The 27,633-nt window shown below is 46.0% G+C and overlaps 1 protein-coding gene across 3 annotated transcripts in view; it reads left to right on the top strand.

Annotated features, from left to right (window-relative positions):
- The window catches only part of HEXD (hexosaminidase D), a 231,832-nt gene that overhangs the window by 3,977 nt on the left and 200,222 nt on the right, over positions 1 to 27,633 (top strand). For 2 of the 3 annotated variants that reach the window (XM_086930654.1, XM_086930655.1), the window contains exons 2-3: positions 18,887 to 19,089; positions 19,694 to 19,803. In XM_086930654.1, the coding sequence (XP_086786780.1) occupies positions 18,979 to 19,089; positions 19,694 to 19,803 (221 nt within the window). In that variant the 5' untranslated portion in view covers positions 18,887 to 18,978. Of the gene's footprint in view, positions 1 to 17,286; positions 17,486 to 18,886; positions 19,090 to 19,693; positions 19,804 to 27,633 lie in introns of those variants that run through there. The other variant, XM_086930653.1, reaches the window with a different exon arrangement.

The following is a 27,633-nucleotide window of genomic DNA, read 5'->3' as shown; positions in this document are numbered from 1 at the left end:
AGCGAGAAATTACATCTCACTGGAAAGCAGCAGCGGGTCCTAGTTATCTTAGGTGGAAGACTGCACTACTTCATTGGGCAAACAGTGAGTGTTCAGTTCGGCTGCAGCAAGCCCATAGGTCTCACAATGACAAGGCGTTGAGGCGGCACAAGCTTGGGAGGCTATCGTAATAGAGCTGAAAGCAACAGACCTAGAAACGGACTCAGAGGCAAGCGCGCTAACTATTGAGGAGGACCAGTAGACTAGTTACCTTGATATTGAGGCACCGCGCATGAGGCGATTCCCGGCTTCCATAATAGCCAGGATGCTCAACAATACTATTAGAATGGGGTCACCTGGAGAACCCACATAATATGATTTACCACTTGATTACACTCAGCCTTAAGATTGCTGCGCCGGAGGGGGGAGGCAGTTCTGGGGCGGGGAAACTGAGGATGAGGTAGAGTGGATTTGATGCATTGGCATTAACCATAGTAGCATGGGAACTCGTAGGTCACTTGACACTGTAGTAATAACTATACCGAGGGGAATCTTCCCCCCTGGGATTGATTCGGTGTTGTTGATTATCCGTAATAGCGGAACAGTGTCGCTACCTCATTATTCCTAATTGTCGGGCTCTATGTAGAAGAGAGAGCCCATCCTCATGTTTGTTGATGATGTTTGAAAAACAATAAATAGATTATAAAAAAAATGAGTATTTAAGTATTGTAGATCATTAGATATTGGATCCGTAATAAATCAGTTTATTTAATCACTATTATTTCAGTACCAGTTATTATCTTGTAGAAAGGGTAATCTAATTTCTGAAAATCTGTTGATGTTTTATGGATAATTTCAAGTTAAAAAGCTTCTCATTCCGTCATAATTTAATAAATGTATAAATTGAATCAGATTCCATAATACCAACAGAAAACACGTGGTTTGCAGAAGAATCACTGTAGGAAGGTGGATATCTAACTATATGGTTACCACAACTTTTTGCCTAGTGTTTACCTGGTTTTCGACTTAGTTGGCCTGGGATCCTGCTAATCAGGGCCCCAGGCTATCTGCTCTCACTGTAAAATGGACTCCATGTACTTTAGGTACAAATCCAATTGGGATTGGGTCATCTTTGTGAGCCCCTGTGTAGTGTACCATAGGTACGCAGGGCATAGGTGCATCCAAGGCCTACCAGGGACTGCAGTATGAATTGTGCTATCCCTGGCTGGTCTTCCAAACTGACACCACAGACTGATCACTCAGCTTGAGCAAGTTGGTGTAATCACCCTTTGCTTAAGATATAGTATACATATATCGTTCCTTATATATAGACACATATATACCTATAAGTCACTCCTATGGCAGGCCTTGACATTCCTGAAGGCAGAGTGCTTGGTTTTATGTGAGATGGTGCTCTAGTATGAGCTGAGCCTGTCTGCAGCTTTCAGAACTATGTCCTTATAGCTGTTCTATGATATAGCCATACCATATACTCTTAAGTGCATTATAATCCACGAGGTTAATGCTAACTTTGGGTTAGCTTTATCAAAACATGTCGTGTAAGGTGTCAAACACTTTGGAATACTACCCCCCGCCAGTTCTGGCGGCAGGGGTAGCATTCCACCCTTCTAGAGGGAGAAGACATGTAAGTACTGCTTTACCCGGTTAAAGTAAAACAGAGCCTCAGCATCACAAAATGGATGCTGCTGCCACAGACACGAGTCTGACCTCCTGCAGCTGGACGAAACTCCGGCAAGGGAGGCCTGGACAATAGGTTTCCTGTCGAGGGAGATGCCAGCACCACCCCAGACAGCCTATAGTGGATTGGGGCAGAGTGGGTTAAATGGAAAGATACTTTTCCAGACACTGCCTGGGGCACACAAGGTGCTCCATAGATAGCCCGGTTCAAACCAGTTGCTGGGGCACTCCAGCCCCAGCTCTGGCGCGAAACTGGACAAAGATAAAGGGGTGTAACCACCCCCTTCTCAGGTTCCACCCACAGGAGGGACCTAGCAGGTAATCCAGCCCCTTAGTTTAGTATAAAGATAGGAGCTGTGTCTAGAGACATTAGATTATCCTGGAAAGAAACTCTGAAACGAAACTCTTGGACCTTCGACGTTCCATATTGAACTGGAAGACTGAAGACATCTCCCTTGTGGTCAAGCAGTGACCATCCTGTGCAAACAGGCACCACCAGTAACTAGCCTGCTTTGTCGATGCTCTCGCCGGAACCCGAAGCCTCAGCGACTCAGGAGCTGGACTTCCAGACTTCTCCGACTCCAATCCACATCTACAGCAAAGCTGAGACCCGTGGCGGACATGAGACGTGGTACCGGACATCCTGGACTACTTGCTTTTTGCTAACCGTGCAGCTTCAGAGGTACCCTCGAAGTTGTGCATAGGGGTTTGAGAAGCCCCAGACCCGAGCAGCATTTGTCCCGAAGCTCAGCCCTCCACACTCCACGAGTGTCGCGTGGGGCCAGCTCCAATATTTCAGCTCAACGCCCCTTCCCGGGTGAGCCCTATGTAGGCGAAACTTCAAATCTACGACGCTTGCCTGGTTGCTCCAGTCTTGCTCCAGCTTCCCTGTGAAGGAGAAGCACCCCAGACCTTGCTGGTCTGAACAGAAGCCCATCTTCAATTCCTGCGTGGGTTGCGGTTACCAAGGCTTGTTGGGTCCAATCCGGATACCGACACCGCAGTCACCTAGATCCTTCGTGGGACAGCTCGTATCCAGCGCCTGGTCGTCGTCGACGCCTCCTGGTCCCGCGGCTGCAGAGACAAGCTTCACCTCTTCACCTGATTGCATCTCGACATCGCCTGGTTCCTTCCGGGTCACTGGCTAGTGACCCAGACTCTGTCCCCTCTGCTTTCAGGATCTTCTCGACTCCGATCCACCTTTCCTCCTGGTCGCCTGCAGCACTTTCTTGCAGCTCTCCATAGGATTCAGGGACGAAACCCGACATAAAAGAACACCTGGGTGAGGTGACTCGAGTACTCAGATGCTCCCGTGGGTATTAACTATCCAAGTGTCCTAGTTTACCAGGGTTTTCCCGTGGTCCATCCGGAAGTGTCCAAAATCTACTACTTTGTAACTTTTATGTTCCCATTCTATCTCTATGGTAACTCGCGTGTGTATTTAGACACTGCACACGCATCCTGTGGGACTCCTACTTCCTAACCTTTGGTTGTCCAGTGTAGCCCCAGCGATTCTCTAGGCCCTAGGCCTGTTCACTATTCCTGAAGTGGTTCTTATACCACTTACTTAGTATATGGTTCGTGAAGCCCCTAGGGCAGAATTGTATTTGTGCAACTTATAGTATGCTTATTGAGTAACTTGTGCTGTATCTCGAACTCTGACCTCATAAAGAGTGCAGAGGGGTTGTGTTAGTAATAAATACATATATATTTGATGTATACCTTGTGTGGTGTCCTTTCATTTGATATTCAAGGGATTATTATTGGTAAAACAGCTGGCTTCACATGCTGTCTGAAGTTTTAGCCTAAGACTGCTTTGTCCATGCTACTACTAGGATAGCTGGTCTATAAGGTTGAGTTTACAACCATCACCATAAGGGTTGTTTGGACTGATACAGGGTGCCCACTAGAATAGTGGACATCCTATACCAGGCCAACTTCTCACAATCACCACCACAGATATGGTGAACTCCTTTTCATAGTTTGTTTTTTAAGAAAATAAATACCATAATTTTAATGTATATTATAAATGCAAATTCATTTTAAATATTTCTTATTTACCTGAAAATAATTGAAAATTGATTTTCACAGCACACTACCTCATCAAATGTGAGCTGTATGAAATAATAAAATTAATTAAATGTGATAATTTAAATGTATGATTATTAATTTTTGATCACTGATTAAAAAATTCAAACCCTCACTAAAATCTTTTTTTGTATTTAATGTTCATTAAACCTGGTTAAAAGGTATAGATTTAAAATGTTGAAATTAAAAACAATATTTTTTAATGACATTTATTATCACATGTATTTATCTTAATTAAGTATATATGTTTGAATATATATATATATATATATATATATATATATATATAAAACAATTGTATATGTTGAACTAATTTAGTAAACATTTTTTGATAAACACATTTTATTGTTCTGTAAACAATAGCATAGTAGGTCACATTTCAAACGAATTGTGGGCTCCAAAGAGTTGAAAGTTTCAAGGATGGCAGTTTCATAACTTTGCAGAGTCGCACTGTATAATAGAAAACAACATAGTCACATCCTCCAATATCTCACAAGGTGTCAAATCCCACAGCCACACACCACTTAGCCCAAATCTTGGTGTGCTTAGCATGACGCCCTCTTGCCTCATACGCCAGTTTTTCCTACCGGGCACACTAGTCCACCCCGCCTCCATTTTGATAGTGTTGGAGGTGCCAAGGAATTCTAGTGGGATGCTATATCTCAATTGGCCACCATGAGGACCATGTCTACTAAGGTGTGATTTGCCTGTGTTCCCTCCACACCATCCATCACCTCGGCGAAGGGGAGAGCTCTATCTCCATCTCCAGCACCTCTGCTAGCTCCGCAATCACTGTCTCCTTATACCGTATTATTTTGGGGCATGACCATACCACCCTCTACTTCAGAGGGGGTAATAAACTGATACTGGGCTGAGATAAATGCGGATTTAGATTTTTGACTTTGCGCATAGTTGCTCTTCAGCAGCTTCGCTAGGGTCTTCTTCTTGAATATGCCACGCTTGCCATGCCCCCACAGCAGCACGAGCAGCCATATGTGGGCTGGACACCACCTGTATCTATAAGTAACAAGGCTAGAGGAGAAGAACAGTGGGGGGCAGTATACTATAGAAGACAGGGCCCTTGCATCTCAGGCAAGTGAGGCTCACGAAACACAGCAATGGAGCCCATCAAACTTATTGGGGAGGAGTATCACCATTCACCACTGCAGTGAAGAACTATAGAAAGCAGGGGGGGCAAAGTCAAAAAGTAACAATGCAGGACGATACTACATTCACTCGGGCCGCCTCCCCTCCACTGGGCTCGAGAAGCTACCCTGTCTGATTGGAATAATGCCTCGTGTCCAAAGTGATTGGCGCCTCTCGAGAGTAGTGAAAAATGTTCTTGCTAATGCAACAAAGAATTTTCAATTCTATCAAGGACATGGAGGCGAGAATTATGCTTCTCAATCTTTACTACACAAACAGCAGCAAAGGGTTAAACTTTAAACAGCACACCCCGGAAGGACAACCCCCTCCAGGTCTGCACCAATCAGTACACACTATAATCAATAAATGTCCACGAAGTTGTCGTCACTTCCTCTTTCTTTGCAAATGTCTATAAACTGTAACAGGACTGAACCCAAACTTGACGCCGTACCGCGTCAGCGACCATTCTCTTCGAAACGCAGAAGGCCGGTCCACAGTATCGTCAGAACAGCTCACACTTCAGGTTTGTTTTCCTTGGTCGCCTGAAACAAGAAACACAGCCATAATACCCATGTCAGACTGAAAATAACAGTCACAAGTTGACAAATCGGGTGGGAAAAAATAAGAAGTCAAACACTAGCATTGAAATATGCAATCACATATCATTATGACAATCATAAAAACATGTAATCCATAAAATAATCTATCCTGGGTGGGATAATTCTCGCCTCCGTGTCCTTAATAGAATTGAAAATTCTTTGTTGCGTTAGCTAGAAAATGTTTTATTCTCTGTCAGTCCACGGAGGCTCAAATGATGCTAGTTTAAAGTTGCTCCACTACAACAGACGCAACATCCACAATAGGCTTGTGGTAAAAGGTCTTCAAAGTGAACTCAGAGGACCAGTCCGCCGCAGTCGTAATATCTTGTAACCTGGACCCAGCCGCTAGGCTTTCGAGGCCATGGACCCTCTCACAGAGTGAGCACCTAAAATGTACGAATCAATTCCCGCTTAGATCAACAACCAGGTAATCCACCTGGCCAGAGCAGCGGAAGAGACTGGGCGGAAAGGTCTCTGAAGTGATATCAACAGTTGACCTGCCACTTCATTCCTGAACTCTCTGGTACAATCCTCATAGACCTTCAAGCATTGCACAACACACAGTTTACTATGATGAGGAAAGGCAGGATAAGTAATGCATTTAGAATGAGTCTTAGAACGACGGGAAATTGTGAAAGAAACTCCAGATGGAGTAAACACTCTAACTGCTAAATCCAGAGCACGTACGTCCAACACCCGTCTGCATGAAATAAGGCATAATAAAAGCGTCAATTAGGCAGACAATTGTTTGCGCGGCAGCCCTTCATTGGCTGGCCAAGTTTTCAAGTACTTCAGAACTATAGAAACATCCCATAACATCTGATATCTAGGTTGAGGGGGATTCACCAACCTGATGCTCGTAACATCTTACAAACCAGGGGATGTTCCCCCACTGGTCTACCATCCACGTGTGGATGTCCCGCCGAAAGGGCTGATCTAAAATTGTTTACCGTCCTATAAGCCATGCCTGATTTAGCCAAGCCGGATAAAAAATTCACGATCACAGAGATACCCGATCCCAAGGGATCACTCTGCCGTCAACGCACCCATCGTCACCAAGCGGACTCGTATCGCTTGTGCGTGGAAGGTGCTCAGGACTGGGAGAGAAAAAAGAGAGTGGAGAGTGTCTTGTGAAACGCCCAGCACTTGCCAACGTCGCCGGAAAGTCTCCACGCCATGAGAGGTAACTGACCGTGACTATGGGATGATGATGGCCCACCAGATCCGTTAACAACTCTGGGAATGACCTGATCCGAACCGGTGGTGCACACGATAAGCTCATCGCCACCAAAAACCAAGCTTGCGCCTTCCAACATGGGGATACTAAGATTATTTCCACCCCCTGCCTGTGAGTCTGTGCTAACAACCTCGACATCATGATGAAAGGGGGAAAGGCATATAGAACGCCCGTCGTCCACGATTGAAGGAATTCGTCCGAGCTGATCGCTAGTGGATCCGGACGCCAACTGTAAAACAGGGGACGTTGTCTGTTGAGTCGGGACGCAACAGATCTAATGCACACGGACCCCATTTGGAATTCAATGCCTGAAACACACTGGGATGAAGTCTCCAATCGTTGGAGTCCCTCAGAAATCTGGAATTCCAATCTGCTACCACATTCGACGAACCCGGAATGTATTCCACCGTCACTGAAATTTGGTGATCCAGGCAGTAGTGCCAAAAATCCTTGGCTATTTCCGCTAGAAGTCGGGATCTGGGACCGCCCAGGCGATTGATATAACGAACCGCGGACACATTGTCTAGACGCAGTAGAATACAATAACTCGCTCGCTGAGGAGACAGAGTTCGAATCGCAAAAGATCCTGCCAATATTTCCAGGCAGTTGATATGGAGACGCAACTCCTCTTGGGACCACCGACCCCTGGTCTCCATTGTCCCGCAACGAGCACCCCAGCCCCACCGACTGGCATCGGACTCTATGATGGCATCCGGACTCGCCGCAAAGATGGCCCTGCCATTCCAAGCGTCCATGTGCACTAACCACCAATTCATTACGAGGCGCGCCTCCCGGGAGATCGTAATCTGCTCTGCATAGTTTAAGCCTCTGCGGAGATGTAGAATCTTCAACCTCTGTAAGGCCCTGTAATGTAACAGACCGGGAAAAATTGCTTGAATGGACGCCGCCAACAAACCCACGAGGCGGGCTACCGTCCTCAATGATATTATCTGAGAGGCAAGCTCTCTCCTCAACTCTTTCTTGATCGCTATCCTCTTCTCAGAGTCAAAAGCAGTTGAGAGGTCAAGGAATTTACCTGAAAGCCCAGGAAATCAATGACTTGCAAAGGTACCAAAAGGGAACATTGAGGAGAAATCCCAACTCCTGGAGGAGTTGGATAGTTCAAGACAGATGAAGTTGCACCACCTCAACCGACTGACCCATGATCAGAATATCGTCCAGATAGACTATGAGTCTGACTCCTCTCTCCCTTAACCACTGAACAACCGGTCTCATGAGTTTCGTGAAACACCATGGAGCGGACGAGAGACCGAAGGGCATAGCGGAAAACTCGAACCACTGACTGCGCCATTGAAATTGGAAGAAGCTCGGGGGCGCCCTGGAAATAGAGCAGGATTTGGGGCCCCTGGAATAGATACAGAGGGGATATATGTGTACCACCAGTTGCCGAGGTCCTTGATGTCCCACTTTCCCCCTGACTGCCTCATTTTATTGTGTAATTTCGATGTTCCTCTGTGTCCTCCCCCCCTCAATTTCTTGTGTATTTGTACCATTTGAAGATATGATGCTCTACCCTCGTACAGCCTTCACTTTCCTATGTATTTTATTTGCCTTGCTTGTTTTTTCTCAAATAAAAAGAAATATAAAAAAAAAGGAAATTGGAGGAAGCGCCGGTGAGGTGGAAAAATGGCGACTGCCAGATAGGCATCTTTTAGATCCAACGAACCATCCAATTGTGACTTAACAACATGTCTCTCAAGAGATGAATACCCTACATTTTGAAATGACGGTATACTACTCCCACATTTAACTCCTTCAAGTTCAGAACCAGAAGAAAACCTAGATCTTTCTTGGGCACCAAGAAGATCAAACTCACAAAACCGTGCGCATGAGGATCCGTCTGTACTACAGCCCCTTTGTTCAGTAACGACTGAACTTGCTCGTCGATGAAACTTAGAGGTCAGGGAGTCACCAATTGCGTGGAAGTTGCATAAAACTCGATATGAAAACCCCGAACTGTCTGACTTATCCATGGGTCGGTAGTCAGGGCATCCCACCTGGGAAGGAACTGCGCAATATCCCCGTAATGTAAAATGGGTACCTGCATAGGAGGAATCTCCAGACTGGAACTGCTGGCCTCTGTAACCTCCATGTTGTCCACGACCCCTGTCACCTCTGTTGCGGGTCGGGTAGAACTTTGATCTTTGGGAACCTCCTCTGCCCTGTTGTTCTGCACCTCTAGAGGTCTGATTACCACCTCGGCCAGACCCTCGACCTCTGTAACGGCCGGCCCTATTAAAAACACCCGCATGAAAAACGCGTTTGATGTTGGCCTGAGTCTTATCCAGTGGCCACATATTTGCCCATTTTTTGACGAAGTCATCGCCAAACAACATGCCATTTGCCAAGGAACCCGGTTCCGTAGTAGCCATCTCAGCCAGTTGGGGATCGATGCGCATAAGGAAAGAACTTCTCCTCTCCGTGGATAATGCCACATTGGCATTGCCCAGAAAACACATGGCGCGTTGCGCCCATTCCATAATGTCGGAGGAATCCAGGGGGACACCTTTGTCCTTAGCTGTGACAGCGGCATCTAATATCTTAGTCAGTGGACCTGCGACATCTAACATCTTGTCTTGGCACCCTTTCCAGGCCCTATCCAAACCTTTTTTAGGATCTTTGGCGAATTTTTCATGAATGTCGCCATGTTAGGGTCCAATTCCGGCCCAACAACAACGGTCGGGGACATTCTGAGCTCAAGGTGGCCCTCACCTGACTCTCAAAACCCTGTCGCAAATTATTTTGCACATAGTGCGCCTCCTCAACACAGGGAACCCATTCAGTAGACCTAGGGTGAATTAAGTTCTGAGGATTAAAAAGCAGATTCTTTGGTATCACATCCTCCTGTGCATCATAAAACATATGTTTGGTCTTTTTTTACCTTTTTCTTGGGCTGCGCTGATTCGTCATCTGAATCCGTTGTATCCAGGGTAGCCGGAGCAGACTCTCCTTGCGTTTCCCTGCCTGCCAAGGAGCCATGGTCCAGCAGAACATTCTTCACCATATTAATCAGGACTTCAGCCGAAGCCTGTGTGGTAGAAGTGTTCTTACTAGAAGACCTAGATTTTCTTTTGCCAGAAGTTTTAAGTGTTTTCGTTAGGGGCGTCAAGGCCTTAATAAGGATTTGGAAGGTGCTGGGTGCGTGGTGAACCACCACGTTATTTTCGTTTACCACGCACCCAGCACCTTCCAAATCCTTATGTGCCTATTTTTCCTTCACAGAACTTGACAATTGTTGCATCGTTTATTAAGACGTGAACGCACACCCAGTGTAACGGTTAGTTTGCAGCCCTTCGTCTTTCGATCACGACAGTTACTGCCCATCACGTCCTTATCACACCAATTTTGCTCACATACGGCTCTCTTACCATCGTCCTCACTATGCACGATTTAAAAGACCCGGTTAAAATGTTTTAATGTGTCATGTATCTTAGCGCCAGCATGGCCGTGCACTCTCTCTTCAAATATGAGCACATCGCCACCCGTGCCCTTTGGAGAAAACAACCAAGGCTCTCTGCACAATTGCATGTGCACTTGTTGCACCCCTAATGTATAGAGTTGCTACTGACTAGCTGTTATCTATGTAAATAACTTATGAGAAAAATCTTTCTTTCCCCCTTTTTGCTCTCCTCCTGTTTATTCCTACAGGCTCTTGTAACCAAATCAATCAGGCAAAGCTCGTCATTGTAGTTCTGAAGATGATCCCAATATATCTTTGGAGATAGGGATCGAAACGTTCGTCGACTGTTTGTACAGTACTGCTCCGTTTATAATTTGTATTTTCTGTTGCAGTTACTGTGGGTTTGAGCTTACTTAAGATTTTATTGTATTGTAAGCCACCTTCTTCTCCATTTTGTTTGCCTGTTATTGTCCTTTCTCACTGTTTTTTCCCTCTATGTATTGTTCTCCCTTGACTCGGTACAGGCTTGTGCCCAGTTATTAATGTGTGACTTGTTTCACCTCATCATATGTATGACCTCATCAAAATTTCTAAATAAATACTTCTATGTCCGGCTGGACACTGAAGAAGAAAAATACACAGTCCTTAATTTAAGCCTGTGCTTATCATTTTTCCACGCATCATTAAAGCCTAGAACCTTTGTTAAATATTAATAAGTAGTATTACGCGGGGTCCTTAGCCACCTTTTACGGGTTCCCTTGTTCTTTGATACCTATAGAATCAAAGAGGGTCAGGGGTTATCGCAATAGGCCCAGAGTCCACGAGTCCCAGCAGGATTTCAACGTCTCGGGTCGCAGGCCTCATCAACATCCATGGGCGGAGGCTGCCCCACTCTCGGCAGCAGCAAGGAGCCACCCTGTGCCCTTCCATGCCGGGGATAAGTAGTTTTGCCTATGTGCAGGCCCCACTCCCGGTTTCTACAGGGGCCGAGGAAACACAGTCTCAGGGGGGATACCTCACCTCTAGCGCAGCCGTCCCATACACCCAGCTAAGGGAACGTTTCCCTCCCACCCCACCGCCATGCCATGCAGCTCCTTGGAACAGTACGAGCAGGTGTAAGGGACCCTGGGACATAGAGGAATAGAATAGTGTTTATTCACACATAGGTAGGGCCCATCGGGGTGCTCAGCAGTCCCCACAGCCAGAGTAAGGTGAGGATCGACCACAGGGCCGCAAGTTAAAGAGGCATGGCAGTCCAGAGGGCCTCCCCCGTACCCAACCCCCAAGCAGGTAGACTCCAATAAGGTCCTAGAATTGTGTAAAGGGTGTCTCCTGGGGCCCCAAGGCAAGCAGACTCAGCAAGCTTAATGGGCAGAACTGACAGAGGGGCAGTGGAAGTCACCAGCCCTAAGTGGGCAGCAAGTCTGCTTCAGGACTACAGGTCCAGCCACGAGCGGCAGCATGCCTGGAGATCAGGACCTGGCACATCAGGATTCAGGCCGGTCCTGTCCACCGCCCGGGTGCATTTGCACCGGTGCTGTCAGCAGCCCCAGGAGAAGTTGGGAAGCCGAAGAATTAGGGGGAATTATATGGCCCCAGGATCCCCTGGGTCGATCTTCTGTGCTGCAACTGCCTTTGGTTTTTTAGAAAGACAAAGGTCCTAAACTTTTTAATGCAATTTTAAAAAATAAGCACAGACTTAAATAAGACTGTGTCTCTTTTTCTCCAATGTCCAGCCGGACAGAGGAATATTTATTTCAAAAATGAAACGAAGATTCAAGATTTAGGTGAAACACAACACAAATCGAAAACTGGGCACAAGCCTGTACCGAGTAAGAAAAGGAGAAAACAATACATGGGGGAAATGACAGGCAAACAGATTGGAGCGAGAGGTGGCTTACAATACAATGCAATCTTGTGTAAGCACAAACCAACAGTAACTGCAACACATATTACACAAATGAAAGATGCAGTACTGTTAAAACAGTCGACGTGACGTTTCGATCCCTATCTCCAAAAAAATAACTGGGATCATCTTCAGGACTACTGAATTTACTATTGCCTGATTGTTTGTATAAAAGCCTGTGGGAATAAACAGGAGGAGGGAAGAGGAAAGAGAGACAATTTTATCTCAGGAAAAATTCTATTTAGGTTAAGCATGTCAGACGCACTTTAAGTGATTTAGACGTTCTGTGAATTAAGTGCTAATGACATAACATAAATAAAGTGACAACAGTGCAATGTGCACTCGTGGTGACTGGTGTTCAGCGGCGTGTACTGTGTACCACTGAGTTGCGGCGTAAGTGACGTGACTACTCAAAAGGGCATAGGCGTAATTGTGCTCATTTTTTAAGTAGCTAGTACAGTTTATCAAGTGCCAGTGTGATCACCAACGTATTCAGGCTCTTAGCGGTTTGCGAGCAAGAGTGCTGGAGTGGGTGACGATTCAGCCAGGCGGCGCATGGACGGTGACTAGTGTGGCGTTTCGGCGAGAAACGAATTGTGATGTTTCTATGATATTAACATTTTCGCGGTGCATTGCGGGCGACTCTGGTGGCAGTGTTGGTAGGGTAAGGTACTGACCTGTTCACCAAGTTGTAGTGAACCAACGGCGTCTCCTTGTGGAGTCTTGTGGGTGGTGTAATCTACCTGGAGGCAGATGGAGCAAGATTAGGTGCTACGCGGTGAGACAAAAATTGGTCTAGATTACAACCCTAGCGCGGTGCAAGGAGGTTACCTGAATACACGAACAAGGAACCTGGTGGGGCTTTCGTGGAGAGTTAGCGGCGTGGAAGGAAGTCTGGGTAGCGATCCTTACCGGGTTTGTGCAGCCTGCAGGGATAAGGTAGTGATTTTAGTGGCGAATGCCCGTTGTGAGTGAAGACAGTGCACGGCGTGCGACGCGAGAAGTTACCTGTGTACAATGGCAACGAGCCAGGCGCGTTTTGGTATTGCGAGCCTGGGCGGCTTGAAGCAAGGGGCGGCTGCAGGATGATGCAGTCCAATTCCTGCTGATCCTGTGAAAATTTAGACAGTGTGATCAGTCCGGTATCGACCTAGGAAAAGATGGTCAGAGCGGACATGGGAGTATGCCAGCGGGTGCTCTTACCTCAATGGGATCACGGAACCGGGCGTCTGGATTCCCGTCCGGTGTAGCGTAGTAGCTGGTTGCGACTGGCTCTGCTCGGAGGAGCCTATTTAGCGTGCACCTTGAAATTGGTGGAGACAAACAAGGGACTACCCCGGGATGTTGACTAGGCGCTGGAACGTGGGCGCCATTTTAGAGTGGTGAATAAGTGAAGAAACGCGGCGGACATAATAGAGTGTGTGCGGAAGTGCTCAAAGTGAAACATTGAATCAAGCTCACAACATTTATCCAAGAACAAGAAACTACCTTTGTATGATAATTTGAAGCAGTCAAAAAACAACCATAATATAAATTGAAAGAGGTAAAAACGTTCATAATGTACAGCAATTGGGACACAATACATATGGTGTACTGCTAGTCTAGTTCCAAAACACATTATTGTCTATATCTTGGCCAGGTTGACCAAAGAGTCAGTATAATGGAAAATAGAGGTGGATGCAGTGGGATGGATTTACAACAGATTGGTCCAATCTTCTGATCTGTTTAGTCCATCCTGTATGGAGTTGAATTGAATAATAGATTTGAGCTCTTCCTTGTTGAGCAATTGTCCCATGTTACCACCTCTGGGTGGTAGTTTCAACACTTTGAGAACTGTCCATTTTAAGTCATCTTTAGTGTGTTTGGAAGCTGTATAGTGGTCAACCAGTGGGGCGTTCAAGGTCCCACATCGAATGCGACTCCTATGTTGTCCAATTCGGGTCTTGACCTTTTGAGTTGTTTGCCCTATGTACACTTTCAGATAAGGGCATTGGATCAAATATATAACATTGGGTGTATTGCAATTCGAAAAAGAATGACTGTACACAGTAATCTTGTTAAATGTGAAACTTTTTCCTTCAATTGTCAGGTTACAGTTGTTACACCCACCACATTTCGAATGGCCAACAATGGGGGACAGACCCCATACAGTATCAAGAGTGGAGGCAGATGGTGCGCAAGGTAGAGCGGCCCTGACAAGGTGGTCTTTTAGGTTCTTGCTCTTTTTGAAGGCGAACAGGGGTTTATCGATGTCTAAGACGCCCAAGTTGATAATGGGCCATTGTTTGAGAATAGTTTTCCTCCGCTTGTGTGAAATGGATGAAAACATAGTCACCCATGCAATGCGTTTCAAATCCTTTTTTGGTTTGGGGGTGAGCAGGACCTCTCTAGGGCATTACCATGCGCGTTTTGAAGCGTTTTTTACTATTTTCTTGGGATACCCATGTTCTTTAAGTTTGGATGCTAGAACAGCCGCTTCCAGAAAATAATCATTCTTGCATGAGCAGTTGCGCCTTATCTGCAAAAATTGAGAATAGGGCAAGGAGTCTCTTAACGCCCTGGGATGATTGCTATTGTAAGCCAAGAGGGTATTCTTCTCAGTGGGCTTGCGGTAAAGCCGTGTGAGGAGACATCCATCATTGTTAAAAATTGTTAGGTCCAGGAAAGCAACCGAATCGTTGTTGGTAGTGATAGTGAATGACAATCCTAAGCAGTTGTTGTTTATCCAATGAAGGAATTGGCCCAGGCAATCAACGTCCTGTTTCCAAATAATGAAAATGTTGTCGATATACCTGCGCCAAAAACCTATACCTGTGAAAAATGGGTTGGAGGGGGTAAGGATTACATTAGTCTCTAGCTGGTCCATGAACAGCACGGCCAGGTTTGGGGCAAAAATTGCTCCCATGGACGTGCCCTTAATTTCTTCAAAGAAGATGTTATTGAACATGAAAAAATTATTTGTCAGGCATATTTCAAGGAGTTGTAGGATGAATGTACTGGGAACCGAATGGGGGCGAGGACGTGATTCCAGATTTTTTTGAATAACTAGTAGTGCTGATGTCTGGGGTATGTTTGTGTAAAGAGACTCTACGTCCATGGTGACTAGAGTCTCTGATGAGGGATCGAAAGGGTGGTGTTCAATCATGTTTATCATGTTCATGGAGTCTCTGACAAAACATTTGGTTTCTGGGACGAATTCCTTAATGAAAAAGTCGACATATGAGCCAAGTGGTTCAAGAATTGACCCACATGCAGAGACTATTGGCCTCCCTGGCGGATTGGTTGCATCTTTGTGCACTTTGGGAAGTGTGTATATCACAGGGATTCGAGGAGTCTTCACGTTGAGGAAATTAAATTCCTTTTTTGATAGGAAGCCAGCATCTAGCCCTTCCGTGGTAGTCTTTAGGATTAGTGCCTGTATCTCTTTAGTGGGGTTATAGGCTAGCCTTTTATAGTGCTCTTTATTCTCTAGTTGGCGTTGAATTTCTGTGATGTAGGCTGTCTTTTCTTGGAGCACTATACCGCCGCCCTTGTCGGCGCTTTTGATTATTAAGGTGTCATTAGTTTTTAGTTGCTTAATTGCCTGCTTTTCTTTCAATTAGATGTTGTAGGGAATGAATTTTTTGGTGCTGCACAGGATCCCTCTGCAAACACTAATGATGGCGTGGGGTCCGCTCGCTTCACCAGACCGGCCCGGCTACATCCCTCCAAAGTCCTCGCGGGCCACTGCTCTGGGGAAAATAGGCCCGGCACCAGAGCGTCGAAATGAAGGTTAGGGTTAGAGACGCCTCACCAGCACCGGGCGACAGGCAAAAGCAACCAGTGATCCCTCGGGGCTGCCCAAGGAGGGAAGTCACCGATTCCGGTGGCCCAGAGGGAGCTTGGGAACATGGCAGGAATCGCCCCACATTGGTCACCATTTTGGGCCAGGTTGAGTCCTCCACTGCAGGCTGAGGAACTTGTCAATCAGGGTCGTCGGCCACTCTGGGAGCCCTTACCACGAGGCAGAGGTGCTCACTGGTACTCCCTGTCACTATTTCAGCATGTCAGATGACCTGATGGATGGCAGATGGGAGAAGATGACGGAGGGGTCTGGAGCACTCTTGAAGTGCGACCACCATTTTGACTCTCCAAGCCAAGCCCCCTAATTTAATGAATTTAACATTAGTTCCCGTGGTGTGTGTTGTAGTATCAATGTTTGCTCATGTATAGTGCATGACTAACTTCAACGTTAGATTGGAGTACACTTCACCTGTTTTGACACCTATAGGCCTGTAGTAACTTTAGAAGTGTATTTTGTGAATTGCAGTTATCTTACTCTTTTGTGGGTTTGTGTATTAGCATGTCACTCAAACCCCGTCTTAAATTTGCCTAAAGCCTTCCATTTAATAGTTAGTGTTGTAATTTTCCAGCCACTCCTACTTGTTCCCCCCATATTTACTACACAAACTTATACCCATTTGTGATAATGTCTCCACACAAAATAGATAAGAAGAACGGACGACTCCAGTCGTATGTTTGTGAATTATATTTTGTAGTACGTGCTTAGTACTACTTTATGGACTACAAAATACTTTTTGTGAATTGGGCCCTTAGTGTTTCTGCTCCGCACAGATAGCAAGTGATGTTTTGAAGACTTTGACAAAGAATGAAATTATGAAGTGATCCGACCTGTCAGTTTGCATATAGTTGTTTATCCACAGTTGTTAAAAGAGGTTCTGTTACAACTAGATCATGGAAAGCTTCCTTACTGTGAGTGGGTTTTTCTGATAGCTGTGAAGACTCATCACACAATAAGGATAATGCTTTCCTATCCTTAAAATGCAAATGAAAATCACCCATCAGTAGGATGCCTCTCTTCATAGTAAAGTGTTAACGGTGAGGTTGATCTTTTCTTCAGTGAGTGCATTATTGTTGCAACGTCATCTGTCAACCTTACTTTTTCTAAAAAGTCTGTTAGAGCCACCATCTTTTAAAAATTATTTTATGTCATTTTAATGTCTGGGATGAGATTCCGAGGACAGAGCAAGTCAGTATTTAATAGTTTGACAAATATTAGGGAATGTCCATGGAAAATCAGGACACGTAAGGCTGTTAGTGCTGTACGCAATCCTGGCTAAATTAGTAGGATTGTCTGGAAAAACGGACCTAAAGGGCATTTTGAACTAGCTTTTCAAACCATAAGACCCATGTGACAAAGTGTAGCCTAGAAGGGAGCCAGCTAGCCTTCAGACGCCGGATAATGGAACCAAAGTTCAATTGCTGTTACAGAAACCAGGAAGTAGACTTGAAATACACTGGAGCATAGGTGCAGCAACCACCTACCTACAGAAAAGCAGGCGGCTACATATTAAGTGGGGCGTAGGTCAGCCAGAAGGAACAACGAAAGAAAAAAATAAACTTTGCACCAGGTAAGAAAGCAAATACTTCGTGGGTGACCTCTCGCCGTAATAAATATGAACCCTTAGGTCGGAGAACGATTGATTGAGAGATTTGGAGAATCGGTGGAACTGGGGGGGCCAAGGGATTAGGGTAGCGAAATCTGAGATGTATTTGACTATTCCTCCACCCACACTGACATTTAAAAGGCACCAGCTTGTCTGAATTCCTGTGCGTCAAAGTACTGTAAATAACTGCATATACTTTTATCCTATTTAATGCTACTTTAGATAGATACTAGCAGCCCGCCCTGGCTTTGCCCGGGGCAGAAGGGGGTTGGGGGCAGCATTTTAAGCCTCTGTGCACCCCCCCTCCCCACATTGCCCAGTCCGCATCCCTCCGGCCTCCCGCCCCGACATTGGCCATAGCGCCTCCTGCCTCCCTCCTTGAGCCTTGTGCCTTGAGCCTCCCGCCCGCCGCCCCCCGCCCGACATTGGGCATAGCCCCTACCGCCTCCCGCCTTGCGCCTTGAGCCTCCCGCCCGCCTCCTGCCTCCCGCCCCGGCTTTGTAACCCCCCCAGGTCCCGACTTACCTCATCCGCCGCTCCTCCCTATGCTGGAGTGTTTACCTCTCCACTGCTTGACCGCTTGTCAGCTACCTCATCCGTTGCTCCTCCCCGCGCTGCCACTGCTCCTCCGCTTCTCGCCGCTCTGCAGCTCCTCCCGGCGCTCATGTTCTCCCCTCTTCCTGTTGCTGGTGAACTGCACTCCTCCCCTCACGCAGACGCTCCTTCCGCCGCTCATGTCCTTGCTCTTCCTGTTGCTCGTGAACGACGCTACTCCCCTCACGCATACGTCGCGGCCGGCGCTACTTGCAAGGGACTACTTTATTTTTATTTCTAAATATTTTAAACAACGTTTATTTTTTATTTTTATGTAGCCTATGTCCTTCTGCTTGCCCTGAGGTTTTCTAAGATGTCTTGGGTGTTCAGAATGGTGGTGTAGTTTTCGAGTTTACCTGGCTCAAAGGTGCAAGTTCTCTCTTTATAATAGTAGTATAGATGAAACACACAAAAAGAAAATACATGGTTTCCGTAGCTGGAATCTAAACGTGAAACCTGCAAATCACAATAGATGCAGTTCAGTGAGCTATATTTCCTGCTCAGAAATCACTGCTTGGTAACCTAATTAACTAGAGAAAGCGCGGTTATACGAGATTTGGTTATGTTCCTCGTTCAGAACTCACAAGTTTACGTTTGTCAGAAGGGGGTTTGAGATGGATCCATTTATTTACGTTACATATAATCACTTTTCTCTGAGATGTAAACCGTGTAGTGAGTGAAACACATTTTCAAAGTGTAAAAGTCGCACTGAATGAGTGACAATGTCTTGAAGGAGCAAACTGTAACCCATTTAGCGGAATTGTATTGCAGGGTTCAAGAGTCACAGGATGACCCACTCCTGTGTCTTTTGAAAGCAAGAAACATTGATCCAGTTTTGGTAATTTACCACACACCAGTCCGTGATGGAGCTGGACAAGGCGGGAGTGAAGATGGCAAATAGTTCTACGCTGGGAATGAAGTTGGTGCACCTTGACCTGAAAGGGGCTCCTCCCAGGGTCTCGTACCTTGCACAGGTAAGGCTTATGTCTAAATGAATCTCTTTCTTTGTTTTTTCAGTGTAAGGTCTCTCCTTTATCTGTTTACTCATGCTACAGGTAGCCAGTAACGTGGCCTTTAAACTGTATGGCAGGGGTTTGTGTTCTGTTCAATCATCACACATGTGTAATGCAGAGGACAACAGTGACCAGAGGTGGAGATGTCACTGAGGCCTAGGTATGAACTGCTGGTTACGCTGAGTGCATTTCCCTTGAGAGAGTCCCTGCTTTTCCGATTTAAATTCAAATAGCCTCTCTGCATCTTATTCCTCTATATCTGTATCAGTGCTCTCACTGATTCTTACACTTGTGCTGACATTTGAGCTATGCCTGTGCACGCCAAACCCCCAGTGAAGATCCCACTATTGCATTTTTTTTTTTACTTGCTGGGATCATGTCTAGTACCATTAAAGATTTAAGATGTCCACCCATCCCTGTGTGCTTGACTAAGCATGGACTTGGAGGAGATTCTTATCGTACACCACCTGCTGTGTCCTTTACGTTTTCCATGCCTTCTACATCTGCAGTCAGTGTGGCATTGATTGTCGACTCCACTGTTTGATTGGTGTATTTTTCCCAATAGGTTCTTCCTTTATTCCGTGCACTTGGTGCTACCGGGCTGCTTATTGAATATGAGGACATGTTTCCCTACAGTGGCGACCTGGAGTGCCTGAGAGCACAGCACGCCTACAGGTAATATTCTTATGGAGCATGTCTCTTGTGTTCGTGTTTTTTGAGTCCGCAAACTAGAGTCATGCTTTCATGTCAGTTGCTATGTGGCAGATTGGTGTCATTTGGGTTCTCTGTCGCAAGAGGGAGAGAGCTAGACTGATCTGTTCAGAGTGCCTGTGTTTGGGCCTAGTTTAGAGTTTGGCTGGCATAATTTACATCTTGCCACTGTGGGGTTGTTGGTGTGGGAGGGCCTTCAACTTTTGACACTTCAAAATTTACCTCAACTGGACGCCCACAGTTTCGATAAATTGGAGACTGTGTTAAACTTCAGCTCCCAGCACATCAAAAATCAGAATATCCATTTAATGAATTAAAGGACCCACTGAATTTCTGAGTTATATACCAGCAGATTCGTTAAAGCGTTTAATTTCAAAATTCAACAGTAAGGCAATACAGAGTCAATGCATGAAGGGTGTAAAAAAAGTGCAATACAGAGAAATGCATAACCAAAAATTAGTCGTAGTCGCAAGAAGCCAGCAAAGTTGGGAGACAAACAGGCAGAATCCCTAGTAGAACAGGAAAGTCTCTGGCTCACCCCCAAAGTCAAGGCTTGGCATATGAAATTAACAGAACAGCAGAATCATTATGATATGATTAAAAATGTTACTTTCATAACAAATCAGAGCACAGTCTCACGTCATATTGCCTGTGCACCTAAGCACTATGTTAAAACCCCTTTCAGAGGTCCACAGGGCACGCAGGGGTTACTTGGCCCAACAGTGGTGTTAGAGGCCTTTTACTCCTGAAGTCCATGGACACAACTTACTATGGATTCTGAGCAACTGGGCCAAGTACCCCCTCTGCATTTGACTCTTAGTGGTGAGTCGTTCAAGGCCCGCGTTGGGTGGGTGGGGTGGGGTGGAAGGTGGAGTGTAGATACAGTTTAGTGAATACAACTCATAACTCAAACAGTGCGCAGCAACGCCAATAACTCAATGTCCCATCAAATACTTATTTTCATATTAAAAAGAAGTGTTTTATTTCTAACTACTCATTTGAAGAAGTACTACAGTACTCATAATCAATGCCACAACTGCCTTGAGATCAGGGCTCTAGTGTTTCGATGACAAATCCCTGTCCCAGTTGCTTCTCGTACTGTGTTCAGGTTAGTCCCCATTCACTGGTGGCCACATCCAGGAAATTCTCACTAGTAGGCCTTATTCAAAAGTTCCCTCAGGATCTTCTGAAAGTAGTCAATGTGTTTTTGTTGCAGCAGCACCTATAACAGTGAGTCCTCTGGTGCCCTGTAGGCCCCGTAGCAAGCCTTACCTGCTCCAGCAGCGAGGAAGCATTGAGGGTCTCAATAGGTGCCCCAAACACGGGTACTTGCAATTCTCCAGTCCTGCTCGGTCGATTTGGGCAGCATGCGAGAGGCGCAGCAGCACTCAGCAGATTGGGCTCTCTGTGAGCTTGCCAGCCAGCTCCAGCAGGGATCAGAGATGCTCCGGTGCTTCCTTCTTCAAGGTAAGTTCAGTGCGCTGCACCAGGGGGGAGGAGGGTTGATCCTGGCCCTGTCATTCTGGTCCCAGTGAGGTTGCTGCACTCATGGTGTCCTCCTCCATCCCAGGGCAGCTGGGAGGCAATTTCTGCTTGAGTTTGACCAATGGGTCCCACTTCAGTTCACGAGTGAAAGCCAAACTCTAAAAGTTCATTTAGTACTATCAGCCACTCCTTGCATACATTGTTGCAGCAGGATCTATACACAAGGCGTCGGTCCTTCCTGCACTGTAGTCCACGCCATGTTGACCCTCCACCCCCGGCATACCAGAGTCACTGCTAAGCCCTGCACCAGTCTTAGCACTTTATAGGCAGTGCTCACTTCCATAGTGGACCATCCTGGCATAAGGGGTTGCCACAATGGTGCGGTAGGGGCTTCATGCACCCCGCACTGCACTTCGCTCACGGTTTTCTTTACACCGACCCTCTCCAGACACACTTGGGTCGCTGACCTGTTTTTGCACACAGACAAAGGCTTGTTTTGTGCAGCAGCCGTCTCCTCAGACCTCACACTGGGAGTCCTCTCAATAGAGCTCCCCACTGGACCTCCCTCCCTCCAAGGCTCTTCCTCACAGGGTCCACTGGCAGGTGCTGGTGTTCTAGGCTCCAGAAAAAGTGGTCTTGGTTTCCCTAGGTGATGTTCTCTCACCCAGCAGAGACTCTAGCAGGCCTTGGCCATCAGTCAAGGTCACAGGCAAAAGTCATTCAGAGCTTTCCCTCCTCACAGAACCGATCTGGCTGCTTGGTAGATGGCAACTTTTTGGAGTCTGAACCTTTCCTTCTCATAGTCAGTTTCCAGACACCACATGTGAGTTAGGTTTTTGGTCTTTGAAATTTCACGTGGGCTTCTGATTTTTTTGAAGTACACAATTTCCTTCGCTCTAGTTCCTCCTGATAGGCTGGCTATCACACCTGAATGTTAACTACAGTGATATGTGTATCAAAAGGTTAATCTCGAGCTCCCAGCCCAACTCTTTATGATTCCCTTATCTGTCCCATCTCCTTCCTGAGATGTGTCCAGCCCCCTTCCTTGTGATCTCTCACTAAATAAAAGAGCACCTTTTGAGGTGTAAAGAGAAAGTCTCTTTCCCCTTCTCCAGTGTGTCCCACCCAGCTCACAGGAATGCAGCAACACACAAATCTGTTTTGGGGCTTCCTCTACTCCTCATGTCTTCACTATGAGGGCCTTGGTTTCTCAAAATAGAACCCAGGGTCCTTCATTACAGACACACTTGCACTTAGTGTATGTACAGAGCACACACACAGTCCAGTACTGTTACATCCATGTATTGTGCCACCACACACACACACATACTTTCAGCACACCACAGGCACACATACATTCAGCACACACATCACTCTGCATACACTGCACAGTACTGTAGCTTTTCTGTATTGTACCACAGTGTGCTACACGCAAACACACATTCCCCATATACTCACTGAACAATCGTCACCCTTCATACATTGTTCTTCTTGCAAGCACACTTACTCCCAGCACATGCTTTAATTGCGCCCGCACTGCACAGCACCACATCTCTCATGTAATGTAATCCTCTCTGGTCTACATACCCCCACTACATACAGTCACTGTGCAGGTATTGCACAGCACTGCTCTATCCCTGTACTGTACCCTTCCCAGGCACACGTACATGTAGTACAGAGTCAGAGTCACGACTGCTGTTGCACAGCACCTTACATCTAACTAATGTAGGCCAAGGATGAGTTAAGCACACAACAGCGAAACTTTAAAAACGTGTTTGAGCCTGTAGGCCTCACTCCAGTGACGCAGGTTAAAAAGGACCTATCCTCTCCTGATCAATATACCGTATGCTGCCACCAAGTCGCTTGTGCTGCTTAACTCTTGGTAAAGGCAGTAGCCTTCCAGCACTATGAGAGCAGTGCTTTGGGTGCCCTTCCTGGTCCAACAAGACCGCAGTCCATGAGACAGGCCAATCCCATGATCGTTGTTTACCTAAGACAACAAATATTAGCATAAGGGATTCGGACATCAGTACAGTTAGACACTCAGGTCAGGGGTACATGTCCATAACCATGCAGAGGACTGTCCCCTCCCAAAACACTACATGAATAATTATTCTTCCCCTTCTATGCTAATGTTATCCAGAGATAGTGGAACAAACTAAAACTTATGAATGAATAGGGTTCAGTGAACTAACGTAAGGACCTTGAGATGTAGTTACAGTTTGGGACAGAGCCGAGGAAAGCTTATCAAGAACAACATGAACAATGACAATGGAAATAAACAAATAATATTATTCTTGACTAGTGCTACAGAAATGACAGACAGTGAAATGTGTGAGGGGAGGACAAGGGTGACTTCTATTTTAAAAAGCATGGCTTCTAAGCCTGAATTCAGGACTTGTTGGTAGAAGTTAGAAAATGTACTTCTACACATCATAAGAAATGTGTTTAGTACTATAGTATTATATAAGTATGTACAAGTGTAATGAAGTGTAAACCACATTTTGCAAATTTAAATTTTGCACGATAACATACACTCACAAAAATCTCCAGCAAGGTAACTACCAATGTCTGAGAATAATTCAAGTATTCCACGCATCACTTTTTTGTTAATTCCTGTTTTTCTTCTTTTACTACTGCCAAGATGGCAATGGGATATCTAGATTGTTCTGAAATTGCAGGCGAGATTTCTCCACAACAGTTTTGCCTCCACTGTATCTGTTACTATGTCAACTGCATGGTAGAGGTGGAAGAGTTTCCGTCGGGTGCAAATCTTCTACTTGGGGTACTCTAAATATGGTGGCTATACTAATAGTGGTCATATCCATTTTCTGTTATTTTGCTTAGGCAAGTTTTATGGATTTTCATTATTAAGTGAATACCCCTTGTAGTGAAATCAGCACAGCATGCAGTCTTGGATTGTCTACTCTCAATTTATCCTCTCGTTCTTACACCAATGGTGTATAACATCAGTCTCACAATTCACGTTTTATCATTACAACTAGATTTGATCATCACAGTGGAACTGTATATACCGTGTGGTACAGTTGTCTGGACCGATAGCAAGACGCAGACTCATGTTACGGATCCTAAGCTTCCCTAGGAGACAAGACTTCTGGGCACAGGGGTTACAGAGCAATGAAGAGCCAGGACCAGGAATACTGGTAGAGTAGACACAAAGAGTCAAACACACACTGCTAGTATATGAAAGAGTCTGTTATCTTCAACTAGTCCTGCACTTAACACCAACCACGCTGAGGGCAGATGACCTGGGGGTGACTGAACGGATTCCAGATATGGTCTCTTCAGGCTAAAAGGAGGAAAGAGTTCAACATGTACATCTTGCAGTCTTGCAGCCAATCTATCAGGGTGATGGAGGTCTGACAACCAACGATAGAACCTTAGGCTGCTTAGATGTTAAAAATACTAAGGGTGGGCAGTAAATTCCGTTTCGCTTGCGGAACTTGCAAAATTTTGGCAATTCCAAGGAACGTGGAATTGCCGAAAATTCCGAGATCCGCTGCAGAACGGAATTCGTGGGCTGTGACCGAGTAGAGGTATTGTACAAAACAGTGGCATCTTCTTGGATAAATATGCAGGGCAGGATTCATTCTGGCACGATGCTCCTGTCACAAAAATTAAACCTCAACAGGAAGCACTTACAGATATAAATAAAGAAGGTGCCCGAGTTGAAGCTCAAATTCAGTAACACATTAAACAGCCCAAAAAGTTCGTCAGCACGCTTGAGGCTGGGCAGGTGCGCTTTCTCCCCATATCTACCATCAAAAATGAGCTGTGATCCTTGATGGAGGTCTTTGCATCCATGAGTTTCTCGAGCGCAATCCCTGTGTAGTTTCTGTGACCAGGAGGTTCTTTCTCCTCATCTGCTGCTCTGATCGGTCTTTGACCCTTTATAAACAAGAGGCATGTGAGCTCGCATTGAAGCCCCGCCCATTTGGCCCCACCCCACACACACTAGTGGAATGCAACGTCTTCCCACCCTTTACCCACTATGATGGACAGCTCACTCAAGGGACCCCGGTGCCTTTCGGCGCGGTGGCAAAGTTACAGACATACATGGTCACTGGAGGCAACTCTTCTGGCCCTTTACGCATCTGTAGTGTAGGAAAAGCACTATACATTTACCCAATGAGGTAGCACTTACTGATTAGCCAGTTGAAAGTACTACAGTTCAGTAGAGGTATTGCACAAAACGGTGGCATCTTCTTGAATATATATGCAGGGCAGGATTCATTCTGGCACGATGCTCCTATCACAAAAATTAAACCTCAACAGGAAGCACTTACAGTTATAAATAAAGAAGGTGTCCGAGTTGAAGCTCAAATTCAGTAAAGCATTAATCAGCCCAAAAAGTTCATCAGCACTCTCGAGGCTTGGCAGGAGTGCTTTCTCTCCATATCTACCATCAAAAATTAGCTGTGATCATTGATGGAGGTCTTTGCATCCATGACTTTCTCGAGAGCAATCCCCGTGTAGTTCCTATGACCAGGAGGTTCTCTCTCCTCATCTGCTACTCTGATCGGTCTCTGACCTTTTATAAAGAAGAGGCATGTGAACTCGCATAAAAGCCCTGCCCAACACTCTAGAAAAGGGGGTGGTGATGAACAGAGTGTCTGAATTAAGCAGACCACTCTTACCCAGTCCAAAGATCAGGGCTTCATCCATCACCGTTATTTAGCTCACTGCACCATCCCAGCTCAGAACCTGGCTATATGCAAATTAGTCTGTCCCTGGCCCAGGCATCATGGGAACAGGGCAGACCAAACTACCAAGCCAATTCTTCACCAGAAAGGAGACAAGCTACCGGGGACCGGTTTCTGGCTTTTCAGCCGTCGTCGGCCCGGCTTGCTTGAATCCTGATGGTGCAGTGAGCAAGGGACTCATGTCTGAGTATACCCTGCCACACCTATAGTGGCCAAAAACGATTCAGAAAAGGGGGTGGTGATGAACAGAGTGTCTGAATTAAGCAGACCACTCTTACCCAGTCCAAAGATCAGGGCTTGATCCATCACCGTTATTTAGCTCACTGCACCATCCCAGCTCAGAACCTGGCTATATGCAAATTAGTCTGTCCCTGGCCCAGTGCATCATGGGGACAGGGCAGACCAAACTACCAAGCCAATTCTTCACCAGAAAGGAGACAAGCTACCGGGGACCGGTTTCTGGCATTTCAGCCGTCGTCGGCCCGGCTTGCTTGAATCCTGATGGTGCAGTGAGCAAGGGAATCATGTCTGAGTAGACCATGCCACACCTATAGTGGCCAAAAACGATTCAGAAAAGGGGGTGGTGATGAACCCAACACTCTAGCAGCAAAGTTACAGCTGTAGTGTAACGGGCGGAACAAGCAATTCCACGAGCAAACGGAATTCCGCGTGCTCGCAGAGATTTTTCGCTGTTTCGCAGAACTTTGCATAGCGCGACTACGCAAATTCCGGCCAGGGTTAAAATTACATAGTTGTGATATATATATATATATATATATATATATCTCCTACTGGCGGTCGCCAGTAGGTATATATAGTTAGGACCTAGTTACCATAGGAAATCCGCAACATTCTATTGGGAATAACTTTGGCGTTGATTGAGGAAATTGCGTGCAATTTTCCAAAATTTTGGCTAGCTCAGTTCTGCTCCTTCCCTGAGAGTTTTGGGGGGATTCGTCAAGCGGGGGCCGAGAAAAAAGCTACAGCCCGAACAGCTGAACGGAATTACACCAAACTTGGCAAAATGGTAGGGACTGGTATGCAGAAGTGCCTTTTCTATATTTGATGAAAATCCCTCCAGTAGTTCCTGAGAAAATCAAAAGAGAAAACATTTATATATCTATAGCAGCTTACTGTAAGCTTACCTTTCCGAGCACGAGCTGAATGCTAATTGGCTGTCAACACTCCAAACCAGAAAGTGTTGGCAGCCATCTTGTGCCTCGGTAGACTGAGGCACAGGAAAGCAGAAAAACAAACATGTAGAACTCAAAAAGGGGGCAGGGTAGAAGCACCCTGACCCCCTAGGCCTGCTCAGGGGGTCCCACCAGGACCCCCCAGGCCCAAAACAAAATTATTATTTTTTTTTTAATTTGTGGGGTACGCGTACCGTACAGAGTACAGTAAGCTTACAGTACTCTGTACAGTAAGCTTACTGTACTCTGTACGGGTACAGTGCGCGTACCCCGTGATTAAAGAAAAAAATATTATTTTTGTAAAAATCGCGGGGTACGCGTACTGTACAGAGTACAGTAAGCTTACAGTATGTACGGTGCGCGTACCCCGTTATTTAAAAAAAACAAAAAAA

Source organism: Lissotriton vulgaris, chromosome 7 (assembly GCF_964263255.1).
Source record: "Lissotriton vulgaris chromosome 7, aLisVul1.2, whole genome shotgun sequence".
Taxonomy (NCBI): Eukaryota; Metazoa; Chordata; class Amphibia; order Caudata; family Salamandridae; genus Lissotriton; species Lissotriton vulgaris.
This window is presented reverse-complemented; position numbering and strand designations above follow the sequence as displayed.